This window comes from Aulonocara sp. 'chitande type north' Nkhata Bay, linkage group LG10 (genome assembly GCF_057382095.1).
Source record: "Aulonocara sp. 'chitande type north' Nkhata Bay isolate Kocher_YH1m ecotype deep benthic linkage group LG10, A_spYH_male_GT1.1, whole genome shotgun sequence".
NCBI lineage: Eukaryota > Metazoa > Chordata > Actinopteri > Cichliformes > Cichlidae > Aulonocara > Aulonocara sp. 'chitande type north' Nkhata Bay.
Genome location: NC_141353.1, coordinates 16628501 through 16644282, shown reverse-complemented (window position 1 = coordinate 16644282; position 15782 = coordinate 16628501). Strand labels below are relative to the sequence as shown.

Sequence of the window (15782 nt, the reverse complement as noted above, 5' to 3'; positions counted from 1 at the left end):
ATCACACCTCATGGTTACTTGGAACTAAAAAAAAAGTAATAGAATTTCAGCTGCTCTCTTATTTCCAAAGGAATTGCCACAGCACATGGAACCCATGTTTGATTTGGCACAGACTTCATATCAGATGGAGTTCCTGACACAACCGTCACCTCTATACTGGCTTGGGTATAGTGCACAATCTGATATCAATGTGCCAATGTTGTTCTAGGATCACCGAAGCTAATGATGGGCCAGGTTCATCATTGCAAGTGACCAATCACATTGTTGTGATGTCATGGTTTTGCGACGTGGAAAGAAATTCGGACCAAACTCTAACCTTAACTCTATAATTATAACCGTAACTCTATAATTATAACCGTAACCCATCCTAAACCACAACTGCCCCGTTTTGGATTTTAGTACACATTGGCAGTTTTTTCCATATGACAATATAACTTGCAATGTTGAACCTGGACCAATATTAATTATGATCACCAGGGACAACACCAACACAGGGATCATATCAGATACATCTAGTTAGATCACAGTACACTAGCTTGTGAGACCCCAAGGCTGGGTTTGTGTCTCTTCGCCATCTTAAATAAAATCTTTCACAAATAAGGTATATGTATTAATCACTACACCATGGAGTCATTACTCGTGATTAAATTAAGTACAAATTAATAGTGGTCTGTCATCAAATATATTACAGAAAAAAAATATCAGCAACAATTTGATGCCTTACAAATAGGCCTTACTATCAGCGACTCCCTATGAAGGTTAACTTTCTTAATTAGTTAGACCTCCAAACCATGATGAAAACTGTTTCAGTAGGGTAAGTTAAAACATATATTCTTGACTGAAAATTTGCAAACTCACCACCTCCAACAGCCCCCTCTTCAACCAGTTCTCCTGTTCTCCAGCCCATCTGGTTGCCAGTCCAAGAGCCTCCAAGTGAATCCAAGCAATGATGGTGAGCTCCAGCAAAGCCATCAGAGTGTATAGTCCGGGCTTCCAGATCAGACTTAGAGATGGTGAGAGTCCGAGGTGCAGGCGTGGAGGTGGAGGGCATTGCAAGCAGAGTAGAGGGCAGAGCCACTGCATTGCTCTGGCTTCCACCTGCCCCATCCATACTTAGCACTCTTGCGTGAGTCTTAGCACTAGCGGTGCTAGAAGAGCGTTGAGCAGCACGAGGATGTGAGGGGCCAGCAGTTTCGGGTAAATCCCCTTCCCTTGGAGTAGGCAGTTGAGCAGCAGGGGGAAGAGTCGATGTAATGCCAGTGTTAGCAAGGTCTGGAGAGTAGCAGGAGGTAGAGGAACTAGAGTCATCATCATCATCGTCATCATCATCTGAGCTGTATCGGCGCTGAGAGCCCAGGCTAGAACCTGCACTCATGTCACTGCCGTCGTCCTCGTCACTGGAATCCTCAAACAAACTTTCACTGTAAGCCTTAGTGCCGAGTCGATTGCGCACTGGTATGTAATCTCTGTGTTGTCTATGATTGTGGTGACGCCTGTAAGAGCCACAGTCAAAACTACTACTGCCAGCTCCAGCGCGCCTTCTTGGAGCTTTCCTTCGGCCTGGCCTGTGCCCCATGCTACCGCCGCTGGCCCGCAGCAGCTTTAAGTCTTTAGGGCGTACAACCTGCTGGGACTGCAGAGCAGGCTGCTCAGACAGTAAGAATGGGGTAGAAGATATGGGCAAAGCAGGCTCAGAACACACCAGACCCAGGGCCAGCCCTGAGGGCACTGAATTGGTCTGCCGAGGTGGGGGTAGAGGAGGAACTGGGACGTTCCTGTCCAATTCACAAACCTCTGAGTGGCCACTACTTGAAGGGGAAGAGTTCTGGAGAGGAGGGGGCTGTGCAATATCAGAAGGTACAGATGGCAGATCCTCTCCTTCAACAAGTGTCCGGTCTAGCCCCTGGCTGAGGGAGAATTCTTTGGAAGGGGAGCGTAGTAACACACTGTCTGACAGATTGTCAGTATCACTGCCATCTTGCACTGCTGAATCCTCTGTGGGCTTGTGGATGTCAGACCCTATCGCTGGTGCTGAGGCAGAAACCTGTCCATCTACAGGCCGCGACTGGCTGAATGAAGGACTTTCCAGCTGAGTTGAATCAGTTTTTTCACTGCGGTAACTGCTAACAGTGCTTAGCGTCTCACGGTCTGTGGTAGCTCCACCAGCACTGAAACAACTGTCTGTTGATCCAGCAGCTAGTGCTACTCCGCTGCGGCTGCCGGGGAGCTCAGTCCCAGGAGCAAAAGCCACAGGGTCAAGGCCTAAACCCAGCAGATTTTCACTGAGTTCTTCACTTAAACTACTCTTTATAAGAGGGCTTAGGGGAGTATCTCCCAAACTCTCAGATTCAGCAGAGGGGCCAAGGGGAGAGTAAGCCCCCAAATCATTGTCCTTGGAACTCTGATGAGACAACTGTTCTGTTAACATCTCCACTTCTTGCAAGTGTTCTTTCTCGCCTCCATCTTCTTGACTCGAGGGTGAAGGGGGGATAGACAAGGCTCCAGGTTCTTCAAATCCAGCTGACACTCCAGATACTCCTACAAGACCTTGGAACTCACCTCCAAGAGCGGCAACAATGCAGGATGAGACCCCATTCAGAGCCCCTGTACGGTAAGAAAACCAAACATTAGACTGAAATGTCTATGAAGGTTCTCAGTCATCCAGGTCATCGTAGTCAAAGGAGCTTGCAAAGAAAAGCGTCTGGACTTCTTTAAGTTACTTGAAGACGTTTCACCTCTCATCCGAGAAGCTTCTTCAGTTCTGAGGTCAAATGGTGGAGAGTCCCAGATATAAACCTAGTGGGAGTATCCCCCCACAGAGGGACAAAAGGACCCCCTAGACTGAAATGCACTTTTGCAAGCTGTAACACTGACGTTGTGAATTATGTTTCTCAAGATTCCATTTTTCCCCCCCCTTTCCTAAATTTGTATGAAAATACTGATATACTTACAGCCTGACTTATACAGGAAGGATTAAACATTGTTTCCAGTATCTAATGCTCATTTCTAAACAGTGAAACATAACAGACTTACTAATGGGGTCCTGGGAACTCTGACGTAGGATCTCACGTTGAGCTGACGTGACAATCACATTATTGCTTCCTTGTTCCCGCATTAACTCTTTGATATCTGAAATAAAAGGAAATTACAAATTTAAAACATATGCTTGGATAAAAATGTCAGACTATCTATTATATACATCATGATTTAAAATAAAAATATGGTATGCAGAATTAAAACATTTAGATGCTTACCCTTAGTACCCCCTGAATCCTCCAACTGAGGCAAGAATTCCTGAAGAGTAAGAAAGAATATACACAATGCTTTAAACCACCTGATACACATGATTATGCATTACGAAACCATAAGAACATCGCTAAGTACTTAAAAAATCCCCCCTTAGCTTGGTACTGAACTAAAAAAAAATCTTGCAAACTACTATTACAGGCATACTGATCATGGAAAATACAAATTTTTTTAACCTGGCACTAAGCCACGGGAGGTTCAGACCAATTAGCATTTAATGAGGAGCTACGAGTTAGAAAGATCATAGCAACAAGTGTACTTGGGTTAAACAGTAACTTGGTTTATTCAATCATCTGCTGTCTATTTTTTTAATTTTTTGCCTGTAGCCATACCACCTGCTAGCTTTTAAAGCTTGCTACATCTTGTAGTTTGCTGACAGACCAAATTAATGAATTAAAAAAATTCTAATAGATAGAACTGGAGAAATGTTGGAAGCCAGAAGAGATAATGTTGCATGCTAGTAAATATGGTAATCCTCACCGACACTTGGTTTAATCCAAACAGAGAGTGCTGGGAGCTGCAACGCACTGGGGGTGTTGAGTTGACTTTCCGAAACACAGTCATCTCTACACCAACATGACTATCCCTGTGAAATAGTCACATGCAGGAAGAAATTTTTTTCCCAAAGAATTCAGCAAGTCACAGCATCGCAACAGGCAAGTTTTCTTTAAGACACATCACATTACCTGTGCTGATTCCCCTCATGAGCACCTGACCCCTCTTCTCCTTCTTCTGTCCTTGGCACTTCAGCTGTTAGTGAGGCCTGCTTTTTCTCTACAATCTCCCCAAGGTCGAACATTGCATGAAGTCGGTAGTTTACCACTTTAATGGCAGTAAAAAATACAGCAACCACAGCAGAGTACACACCTGCCACCAACAAGCTTGGAGGAAGAGCCTGACAAGGAGTTGGAATTTAAAGAGAGGAATTACAAAAATGAGACCAGGCAGTCACGTCAAAGAACTAGAACCAGGAAGGAAGCTTAATTGGAAATGAGGTGTTAAATATAGCTGGATATTTCAAACTTATTATGGAATTGTTTTAAATCAGGATCTTAATTTAACCACACAAGTTCAGGCAAACACCCTTAGTTTTTATTCCCCCTATTGTTACAAGCACTAGAAGTTAAACTATAAAGTTATTATCCCATGCATATGTGCTGAATGAGTCTCTCATACAGTTTACATCATTAAAAAAATGCAGTTATGTTATTCAAAACATAGTATTTGACCCATTTTACACATGATAATCCTGGGAGATGATTAAGTCAGTTGAAGTTGCCAATGTGTAAAAAGGGCTTGGGCATGCAAGTTAGAAACGGATTATTAAACTTCTTGAGGTAAATTTGTGATTTGACCTATATAAGTGAAATTACTTGAAGCTATCATGTCATCATGGCTAACTTCTGAAAACTGATTTAAAAGGATTTGTGCATTATTTTGGTAGCTCCTATGGTGATAGGAAAATGAACTTACCATGTACAGAAGAAAGGGGAAAGCCAGGAGAAATATCCAAAGGTAGAGGTGGAAGCAGTTGGAGAATGTGCTCTGGTGGGGATCCACATACCACCCTCCAGTGAGCGAAGCCCACACGCCCTGCCGCAGTATCTGAAGAGCTTGGGAACCCATCTCCACCTTCAGGTTCAACTAAAAGTTGAAACGCTTCCCCCAAGGCTGTAGCTCAAAAAACTGTGCAGCAGTTTGAGCCACGGTATCTTGTGTCTACGATGGCATGTCCATGGGGCATGGCAGGTTGACCAAGACTGTTTCATCAAGCACAGCAATTTTGTGTCTTAGATATATGCATACACTTCAGCTGAGATAAAGAGTCCTTGCATATTCTTGTGCCAGTATAAGCTCCCTCCCTGCACCAGCGTTGCCACACTCTAGCCCAATCCTCGGTGGGTAATCAGCAGAGTGACTTTTTGACACACTGGTAACCCAATGACTGCACGAACAAGTGCTCATCTGTGAGAGAGATCACAATTAGTCAGTTTTCTTTTATGAAGCTTCACTTTAAACACTGGATTTTATGGAAAAACAATCTTGAAAATCTAATAAAAATCACCAAATAAGTTTAGTGTTGCTCTTTTTGTTTCAGGTGCAACTTATAACGTCTATTTAGTATGTTTACTTTAACATTTTACTCTTTTCTTTCATCTGTCCTTTACTTAATTACATTAAATCACAGGACACTAATTATCCTTTATTGCAACTGAAGTGACAGAATCGTTTTAGTGATCGATAAATGCAAAAGAATAACATAAGCTAGCAATGGCACGTGAAACAACGATTATAACAAACATAATTTGCCATTAGATGTCTTTCACACAAACAAAAACAGCTGTATGTGATATATGACATATCTGACATATTCGGTTTTCCGACAGCATGAACTCCCTATGTTCACGTCCAGGCCATTGTTGTGCCAGCTAGATTAAGTTTTGTGACAGGCACTAGCAAGCTAACTGGCAGCTCATCGTATATTACAAAGATTTCTGTGCATTTCTCACCTCTGGGCAGCCGCCAGTGGTTTCAGTGACCTCAGTGAATATGATAACATGACCTAAACCCGAAGATTATCTCCTCAAACTGCCTGACAGACAACATTAGGATACCTAATGCTAGTTACCGGCTAATGCTAGGCCGCATAAGCAAGCATTTCTATCTTGATGTCCCTATCGTTGACTGGGTAACTGTAACGTCACCCTAAAACAAGACAGCTTAACGCTAACCGCTAATAGGTAGGTGAAAGTCATTAGCTATTATTATCTCACGCTGGCTTGATAGATTTAATAATTGTGCTCACAGTGAGATGTTCTCCGATTTTGGATCCCAGCATAGCTCATAGTTAGCAATAGCTGTCCAGGTTGGCTTATATCCTCCTTCCGCATCCAGTTCATGCAAAATCTCAGCGCTTTCCGTCTCAGGATGCTAGCTAGGAAGGAAATCGGCTGTTAAAAAACTGTAGCTTCACTTTTTGCTGGCGTTAGCTAACTTATCGTTTTTCCCGAGAGGCCGTGCTCCTCTTTGGCATGACTGGGTGACAAACATCATGTATGGGGAGCCGTGGGCCCCTCTCATGACGAACAACAAATGCTTCTTGGTATAAACGGACCCTGTGTAAAAAAACAAAAACTAAACAAAAACAAAAAATGTTTCAACGAGCTAGCTCACTGGGTAGCTAGCTCTGCTAACAACTAGTTGACACACGCACGCAAGCACGCACGCACGGCCGCAAAGTGAGTGAGAGACCGAGAGAGATTCCCATGGCGCTGATTGGCCATGTGTACTGACGTCATGAGGAGGACTTTTTCTTCTTCTTTTATTTTAAAATATTTTTAAAATGTAATGTTAGTACAAACCAATCAACCACAAAACTACCTAAACAAATTAATAAAAATAAATAGGTCCTGAATGTTTACTTTCAGGTCCTGGCATTCATGTAGACGTTTCTTATATATGGGTTTACCAGCTAGCTCAGGTTAATGTAGGCCAAGCTAACCCCCATTTAAGCCAGCCACACTTCTAAACTGCTCCCTGCAATCCCAAAAGACCCACACCTTGCTAATGGTTCAGTTCCAGATGCCACCTGACAATCCCAGTTGTCCATGCTTGAAGAGATGAATTGGACCTACATATAGGTAGGTACCGTAGCTAATTTTTAGATAGGTAAAAATTTTACATTTATATTTTATATTTATTCTTTATAAATAGTATAGAACTCGCATTTGTGTGCCATTCTGCAACATTAGCCAACGATCTCTTGTTTTTATGACAGTACACATAAACTCTTTACAAATAAAAAAGTTGTTCTTTTAAAGTAAAAGAACATCTCCGACCATCTTTGTCTGTAAAATTGCCTATTTATTGAGGGCATGTTAAAAAAAAGTTCTTGTGCAAATATACTATATTGCCCTAGGTATTAGCTCATATGCCTTCACACACATATGAACTTGACTGACATTCTTAATCGAAAGAGTTTAATATAATGTCCGCCCACCCTTTGCAGCTATAACTCTGCAGAAAGTTGGTGACCTCTGTGAACTATGCACCTCAGCATCTGCAGACCTCACTCTGTGATTTTAAATAGCCTACTGCTTCATGACTGAGTTGCTGTCATTCCCATTTGCTTCCAGTTTGTTATAATACCACTAATACTAACAGACTTGTGAAATATTTAGTAGCGTGAAACACCTGAAATCAATTATTTGGATGGGTGAGTGAATACTTTTGGCTATATAGTGTATATATGAGCTGGCTTCCTTAATATAAAATAACTCATTTTCTCATAAGTGGAAGAAAATGGATGGCTGGATGGTCAGCATAGTAGTGCGATGGTTAGCACTGTTGAAGGTCCTGCTTTTGAGTCCATTCTGGGGTTTTTCTGTGCGGAGCGCATGTTCTCGCGGTGTACAGTGGCTTCCTCCCACAGTCCAAAGACACAAATAGTCTGTCACTGTCTTAATCCTGGTGACCCATCCAGGATGTACCGTTCCAATCCCACTGTGATCCTGATTTGGATAAGTGGAAGAGCATGGATGCACTCATTTTCTCTCAATTTACAGAGTTATGTGGAGGGAGTGATGCCTGAGTTAACATCACGGCTGTGGGAAGATGACACATAGCCAAGGTTAAATGTCAAGATATGAAGAGAAGCTATGAAACACATATAATTACTAGTGAAGTCCTTGGAAATAACTACATAGTAATTACAGTAAAAAGAAAACCTTGTTTGAGCAGTGGTTGCTCATTTCATAAAATTTTATTAATCCCAAAGGAAATTAATCATTGATGGTCATCTGCTCACACACACACACACACACACACACACACACACACACACACACACACACACACACACACACACACATAAAAAATATGTTAATTAAAATACACACTTTGAGGTAGGCTTGAGCACCCCCACCCCGTGACCCTGAATTGGATAAGCAGAAGAGAATGGATGGATGGATAAAATACACTCATTACTGTCGTACATTACTATGCTTGAGGTGCATCAGGTCTAAAAGCTGCTCCTGCACTTTTCTGTTCCCCCTTCCAATTAAATCCCCGCGTGTTATACCTACAGCTTCAGTGTAGGGTAGGCCATATCAGCCGTCATCTGTTTCCCCTGCCTTTGCTGTTTTGTTGAATTAACCTTGTGATACCTCAGCAATGCTCAGGAGTGGCTTATCATATCCTGTAGCCACCCTCCTTGATACACAGTGTCAGCACAGATCAGGCCTTGCTGCACCAAAACCGTACTGACACCACACCTTGCTTACCCCACAGGATTATTGTCATCACTATCAGCACAAAGAGACTGATAGGACGGGTCATCCTGCTGGCTTGAAATGCAGTCTCTCTAAATTCTTGTCTTTGGTGATAAACATCCTTGAGATAAACTGATGGCTGCTTAAGTGCAGGCAACTATAACCTTACATCACATCAACGTCACCGACTTGCTTTCCTCTCTTACAGTTCCACATGTTCTCAGCAGGGGGTAGTCAAACAACACCAACATGGTGCCGCTGTCAAAGATTATCATGAGGCTGCTGATCCTTATTGTAGTTCTGTAGTTGAAGATGATAACCAAATTTGCCTTTGATAAATGCTGTGCGGTGGCATACTTTTTTACTGTGAGGGAACTCCTCATGTGCTGTAGCCTCAAAGTTAGTAATATGATATCAGCATATAGACTTGCTCCACATATTAAGGGAATATTCTAGTACTTTATTTGAAGGATTTCAAATAAAGACTGACTAAACTCAGTGTAGCAGAGCCTGATATAGCCTGACTCCTAGTTTCCACAAACACTCCCTCATTTTTAATAATTTGACCAAATAGTAACTTTTTTCATAACACTTCCTGCCTTCTAAATTACCAATTTTTTTTAAACTCTAAGTCACCAGCTTGAAATGCATGTTTTATGTTTTGTTTTTTGTTTTTTAACCCAAGTTGAGTGCTTGGTACTCAAGTGAGGGAACAACAAAGTCCACGAGTGTCAGACCTGATTGGGTCACACTGTGGACAAATCACTAGCATCTCTTATGAGAATTTATCTTGTCTTTCTTTTTCTTTTCTTTTCTTTTCTTTTCTTTTTTTGGACTATTTAAATTGCATTTAAGCCTCACAGAGATCATGATATTCCATTGCAATGGACTCTGATAGTATAAGAAGGTGCTTCATTATAAATAATAGACATCCAGGAGCTACTAACATGCCAGAACAACGCAGAGTCCAAAAGAGAGTGCGTGAGCAAAAGAGAGGAGTGAGAAAATGATGATGAAATTCAAGTGTAAGACACATTTTTAGCACATTACACGACCTGCAATTTGTGCAAATACTAGTTCATCATGTTAAATGTATTAACCTGTCTTGTTAGCCTTTGTAGAGTGACGTCATTGTGATTGTCTTTGGTCTATCCTAAAAAGATTCTTTGGTCCCAAGCACTAACAGACAAACGGAAGCAATCAATATGTTACACTGCTAATTTGCAAGAATTACTCTCTTATAGTAAGTAAGGCAACAGGGGTTAATCTAAATTTTTATTCATTTCTAGCCAGATTTCTATGATGTAGTGAAGATTTTAAAGAAATTGAATGAAAAGTGCTAGATGGATTTATGTCCCACGAGCCTGACTTTGATAAGAGACAAAGATGTAGCCGGGATCAACACTGAGTAAAGACATGGCTGCACATACATCTTCAACCCTGCAGCACAGAAAATCTACACAAGCACTATTGTTTGGCTCCCAGAATTAGTGTGAGTAATTCAGTATTCAACCAAACGTGAAATACGGTCACGATTGTCCTGTTCCAGTCATCAGATTCACCAGGAAGAATATGAAAAGTGGCAAGTTAGCCTTCTTAGACTGTGAGATTTCCATCAGTAATGAGGGACATCTAAAAGCTGATGTGTACTGCAAACCTACGCATACGGATCAGTATTTAAGGTCTGACTCTCATCATCCACTGGAGCATAAATTGGGTGTCATCAGGACGCTACAACACAGAGCGAACACCATCCCCACAGACACAGCGGCCAGTGAAGCAGAAGAACATCACAACATCACATCAAGAAGGCCCTGAGTAAATGTGGTTATCCCAGCTGGACATTTGTCAAAGCTGGGCAGGCGCCTAAAGAAAGCTTCAGCCGATCCAGGAGAGAAGAACAATCGCTGCCTAAGCGAAAACCTGTAGTGATCCCATATGTGTCAGAAGTATCAGAGCAGTTGAGACACATTTTTTCTAAACACCGGGTCTGTGGCTTGTAAACCCCAAAACACGCTGCGCCAAAAATTGATCCACTACAAGGATCGGGTCCCCCGACACAAACAGAGTAACATAGTGTACGCTGTTAAGTGCCAGGAGGATTGCCAGGATTTATACATCGGGGAAACCAAACAACCTCTGGCGAAGCGGATGGCGCAACACAGAAGAGCTACCTCGTCAGGCCAGGACTCTGCAGTCTATTTACACCTATAGGCCAGTGGACACTCTTTCAATGATGAGGATGTACACATCCTGGACAGGGAGGAACGCTGGTTTGAGCATGGAGTAGGTTGGCGAAACCTGCAGCCAGCTGAGCCTGAAGAAGTCACTTGGATGAGTGACGAACTGTTTCTCCCATAAAACGCTATGTCCAGATGAACAGAATCAACTTTTGGAGTGTTCCAGTCATTGTTCTCTTTTTAGTCTGTTTTTCTTTCCACCCTGTTTGCCCTTTGTATTAATTTCTTTGTCACTTTTTCCTATCGCTCCCTGTGTCAATCTGATAGTTACTTTTCTTGTGTGCCTTTCATATCTGGATGTGGTTCACACTCCTGTGGTTCTCTCATTGTTTCCACCTGTTCCCAGTTACCTTGCTATATTTAGCCTTTTGTTTCTCCCTCTGTCCATTCATCTGTGCACCTTCCTGTGTTCTTGCTTCTCTCTGCATGTCTCCTTGTGTTTCTTCATTGTTTCATTGGAATATGAACCCCCCCTCTTCTGGATAAATCTAATTTTTCTTCTCTGTTTGAATTATTTTTTTGTTTGCCTGCCTGAATAACCCTGAAGCACCTTTTGTTATTCTTCTCCAAATTTCATTAAGGTTTACCCTAGCTTACCTTACATTTGCTTCTGCATCTGTCCTCTTATTGAACTTAGAAGCACACACATACACAGTCAAACACACACACACACACACACACACACACACACACACACAAACCTCCTACTCCTGAGTTATGTTTTACAGAACATTATGATGCCACAGGGAATTTTACTGTTGACCTTTCCGTTTTAAGATGCCATCACTTTACAATATTAAACATTTGTTGGAAATCTTCTGTTACTCGGTAAAGGAACTCTTAAGTTGTGGCCAAAAGCATATTTTATGAGGTCATAGTGATCTTTGGCCACTGCATGGTTGATCCTTGAGTTCCGGTGGATGTTTGGGCCAGGTGTGATGATATTTCTTCCAGGTGTTCTCATAAAATTAAGTAGAGTAAATCACTATTATGGGACTGGGTACGGTCACAGTGACTTTTACCTCTGACCAACAATCTTTATTCAGTTCATCATTGAGGCCAAGGGAATATTTGTGCTAAATATACCAAATTTTCATAAGACATTTCTGAGGTATAACAGTCACAAACATGTCAGCATCTGTACCAAGGTTATCATAGCCGTGTTATTTTCATAGCTTTTATTAATATAGAGTTAAAAAGTTATTTTCTCTTTGGCTTATTTTTACTTACTTTGCAGTTTTCAGTGCTAAAGATTTGTTTTATTGTTTAAAATGTTTACTTTCAGTTTAGTTTTGATTACTTTACATTTTATTTGCATTTATATATTTAGCACTATAAACGCATTTGCTACGATTTGCTAATTGAAAAAGTGAGACCAACTTGAAAACTACTAATACAAAAAGACTGACTGTATTTTTTATATTCAAAGTCTTTTTTTTAACCCTCTGAAAATGTCAGTTTCTTATTTGAAATTTAGTTAGTTTTATTTTACTACTATATTAACTTTGTCCGTTTGCAGGGACTGCACACCCACAGCTGTTGCAGAAGCATACAAGAACAAGGGTCACACAGTTTACCACACCATGAAGCCGAACTGTCCTGACCTAAAAACTACATTCTTTTCATTGTGCTCACCCACAATGTTGCATCCAAGAAGAAAAGTCAAATAAAGTTAATTATTTTAGGGAACTTCTAAGAAGCAACACACAACACAGTTGTGTACAAAGTATATAATCAAGTGTATTTTCATCTTTATCCACGTTCTGTACACATATTAAGATCCATTTCACATGAACACTATACAATAGCAATGAGTGAGGAATGGTATATTTTCTGAGCACTGAGCAGCTCATGTCGAATGGCACTTTCATAAAAAAAAGAACGAAATCACAGAGCATGAATAAATAACTCAACAGAGAAAATGGCTTTATATTATCAGATCCATTGAGTAACAGATTTAGCACATATAAAATGCACAATGCAACAAAACAAAACATTTGTTTGTTCCACCCTTGTGTTTTCTCTGCATAATCTGTACCGTAAATAATCCCCCCCCAAAAAACCCAAAAGATATTTGCAGCTATCAGAGGAAAAAGTGTGCTTTTAGTCCGGATTTGAGTAAAAGGCAATCTAAAATATAACGTGTTAAGAGGAGTGGTAACAAGATACATTGAAATATCAGAGAAATATCAATACAATTCACAAATCTTCAATTATTCATCTCGTAGAATAGTCATTTAATAACCGATAGAAAAAAAAAAAACAATACATGTTTGGCTGCTTTACAAGGAATATCTATGCTTCAAAGATATGTTTACATTTTCTGTGTGCTTCTGAATTATCCCAAGACAGTTTAGAAGAAAGAAAACATTATGAGCAAGCCAGCATCTGGTGAGGTGTGTTGGTTTCCTCTTTCCAAGAAGCAATCAGAAAACACTCTCAAATGTGATTCTGAGCTCTTGAAAATTCCTGTAAAGTTCGGGCTGAAACAGTTTTGAAGTTGTCATGAAAAGCTGTGTTGCGGGGGCGAGCCAAGCATAGCATCTCGCATGATTATTCTTCTTTATACCTTCCCTACGTACACGATGCTTTTTCAATCTGCTAACCACTATATGTACATACAAGCAGTGTTCACGGATAAATACCTTCACTGGTGTAGAATGACTGGCTCACAATCATCCCTACCTGGAATGGCATGGCACATTGACTGCAATATCTGATATTAATTCTCTTTCTGAGCCATCATACTGTAAGGTTCACTGGCCAGAATATGGAGAAGGATTTGAAAATTCCTTTTTTCACCAGGAGGGCTAAATATCTTGCTTCATTTACTTTACGATAAGCCATCAGCAACACGGTACCATCTCTTGTGGATAGAGGCAGAGTGAGTGGGGAGTTTTAAAATCACATGAAATAACATGTAGACTGCAGACATGATGTCTTATCCAAATGAAGGCCTTCTGTTCGAGTGTAGCCAGGATGACTGTTGTGCTCTCTGTTCATCTACCATCAAAATTCAATAGCTGGGCTGTTCAGCCTCATACATCATAATGGGGACATTGAGACTTGAGATAGGGCATTACAAAGAAGTACAAAGAAACCAGATGTTTTTCAGCACTTTCTTCACGGTGCCATATCCATGCTATATACAAAGCCAAAGTGGATATGCCTCCTTCGAGCTTGTTAAAAACATAAAAAAATGATACACTAATAAGGAATTGGTGAATGCAGACTGAGTGCACATTGTGATACAGAGGATGAGTCAGATCTTGTGCCGTAGATAAGAATTTATCATTAATAGGAACTGGGCAACCTTGACTTTTGAGAAAAATGTAAAAGCAGGACACAATTGCTTTGCGCAGTTGTTGTTTCTTTTGTTTTTTTTCTTTTGTGGAATTTTTCTGATAGTCGACCTGACAATATTGGGGCGCGAAAGGAAAGCATCCTCTCTCATCCTCTTGTCTCAGTCCACACTTGCCTACTCTCCTGTGATTTCAGACGTAGTATTCTTTGTCTTTGTTCTTTTTACCCTTTGTGATGGCCTTTGCCACAGAGGCTGTCGCTGTGTTTTTGTCTTTGACCACTGCTCCGTTGCCCTCCGCAGTGGAATTGTTGGCAAAATTGTGGCTCTGGTCTGTCTGGTAGGAGCCCTCATCCCGGTTCCGGTACTTGTACATGGCATAGAGGAGGATAAGAATGCAGAGAGCAGCAGCAGCCACGATACCAACCACCATCCCCGTGGTGCTACTGGACTCCCTTATCACCTCCACGGCACCAGGCAGGCTCTTATCATCAGAGGCTGTGGGGTTGGCTGTGGGCACATGGGGAAAATTGGGGGGGTAAGTTAGTCCTGGTGTGTTTCGGGAGGATGGAGGAACAGGGGGCAGAAGCACCTGGTCACGGGTGTTCATTTTGCCTGCAGGAATGTGGAGCTGGTCAGGGTTGGTGGTGGGAACAAAAGGAGGTAAGGGGCGGGGTTTCTGGACTCCACCATCACCAGCGGCAGGGGGTGGAGGAAGGACTGTCCTGTCAGTGACCAAGGGGGAGTTTTTATTGTAAAAGTCCTCGTCATCGGATTCCGTCATCTCCCCAGAGCCGAAGGCTGAGACCTCCACAGGGTCACCACAGTCCTCCTGGTCCGGGGGGCAGGAAGGGTGGGGAGGGAGTATCAGGGACTCTTTGGTGGTTTCAAGTGGGGAAAGGAGAGTAGGAGGAGGAGGGATGACGGGGTAATGGGTGGCGATGGATGGGGGCTCAAGGGAATCCACTGTTATAATAGGCAACACTAATTCACCTCCTAGAAAGAAAACAGAAAAGGTAGGGGATCCTAAATTAGAGCAGAATTAACACTGAAATTCTGGCTGAGCAGTTGTGCTCATCAGAACGGAAGCACAATCTGCTCATTATGTACATTATTAATGAAGAATTTAATATTAGATGGCTTATCAGTGATTTTATTTATAGTAATTGCATTTCTATAATACATGGGTATTTACATCAGCGCTTGGCAACTGAGGAGAAAAGCAAACCGAAAGCATCATAATGCTGTCTGGAAGGTATGCATATGTGTGTGGGTGTGCAGATTAAGAATGTTTAATAATGCAATACAGCAAATGCGTAAAAAAGAGCTCACATGCAGAAACAAACATACAAGATGACCCGTGAGAGGCGGCAGCTGAATGAAGAGCACATAATAAACACAAGAACATTAAGTTTTAAATGGCCATGCTGCGATATGCACATCTGTAGGCAGAGGTTGAGGAATGATAAGAGAGCAGAAAGGTTATTGTATGAATGAATCACACACAAAATAGTATGATTTTCTGAAAGCACTTGCTATCTTACAGATGTACCTTTAACCACTACTACTAGATGCCTCAACAATTCAACAATATATTTTCCTGTGTGTGTGTGTGTATTTGTATATACGATTATAACATTCTGCAGAGTTACAGATGTTACAGAT

The 15782-nt window shown here is 41.5% G+C and overlaps 2 protein-coding genes across 10 annotated transcripts in view; both read right to left on the bottom strand.

The window, feature by feature from the left end:
* LOC147320559 (pecanex-like protein 3) overlaps nucleotides 1-6571 on the bottom strand; it is a 32404-nt gene extending 25833 nt beyond the window's left edge. The window contains exons 1-7 of one of the 3 annotated variants that reach the window (XM_086308665.1): nucleotides 6113-6571; nucleotides 4780-5271; nucleotides 3993-4201; nucleotides 3787-3892; nucleotides 3255-3294; nucleotides 3034-3129; nucleotides 859-2604 (exon numbers count right to left, since the gene is read on the bottom strand). In XM_086308665.1, coding sequence (XP_086164791.1) covers nucleotides 859-2604; nucleotides 3034-3129; nucleotides 3255-3294; nucleotides 3787-3892; nucleotides 3993-4201; nucleotides 4780-4932 — 2350 coding nt within the window. In that variant the 5' untranslated portion in view covers nucleotides 4933-5271; nucleotides 6113-6571. Of the gene's footprint in view, nucleotides 1-858; nucleotides 2605-3033; nucleotides 3130-3254; nucleotides 3295-3786; nucleotides 3893-3992; nucleotides 4202-4779; nucleotides 5272-5816 lie in introns of all 3 variants that reach the window. The other 2 variants (XM_086308664.1, XM_086308663.1) reach the window with 2 other exon arrangements.
* Nucleotides 6572-12531: 5960 nt separating this feature from the next.
* Nucleotides 12532-15782, bottom strand: part of LOC147320557 (neurexin-2-like) — a 133301-nt gene continuing 130050 nt past the window's right edge. For 6 of the 7 annotated variants that reach the window (XM_086308656.1, XM_086308655.1, XM_086308660.1 and 3 more), the window contains one exon: nucleotides 12532-15113. In XM_086308656.1, coding sequence (XP_086164782.1) covers nucleotides 14311-15113 — 803 coding nt within the window. In that variant the 3' untranslated portion in view covers nucleotides 12532-14310. The remainder of the gene's footprint in view (nucleotides 15114-15782) is intronic. The other variant, XM_086308661.1, reaches the window with a different exon arrangement.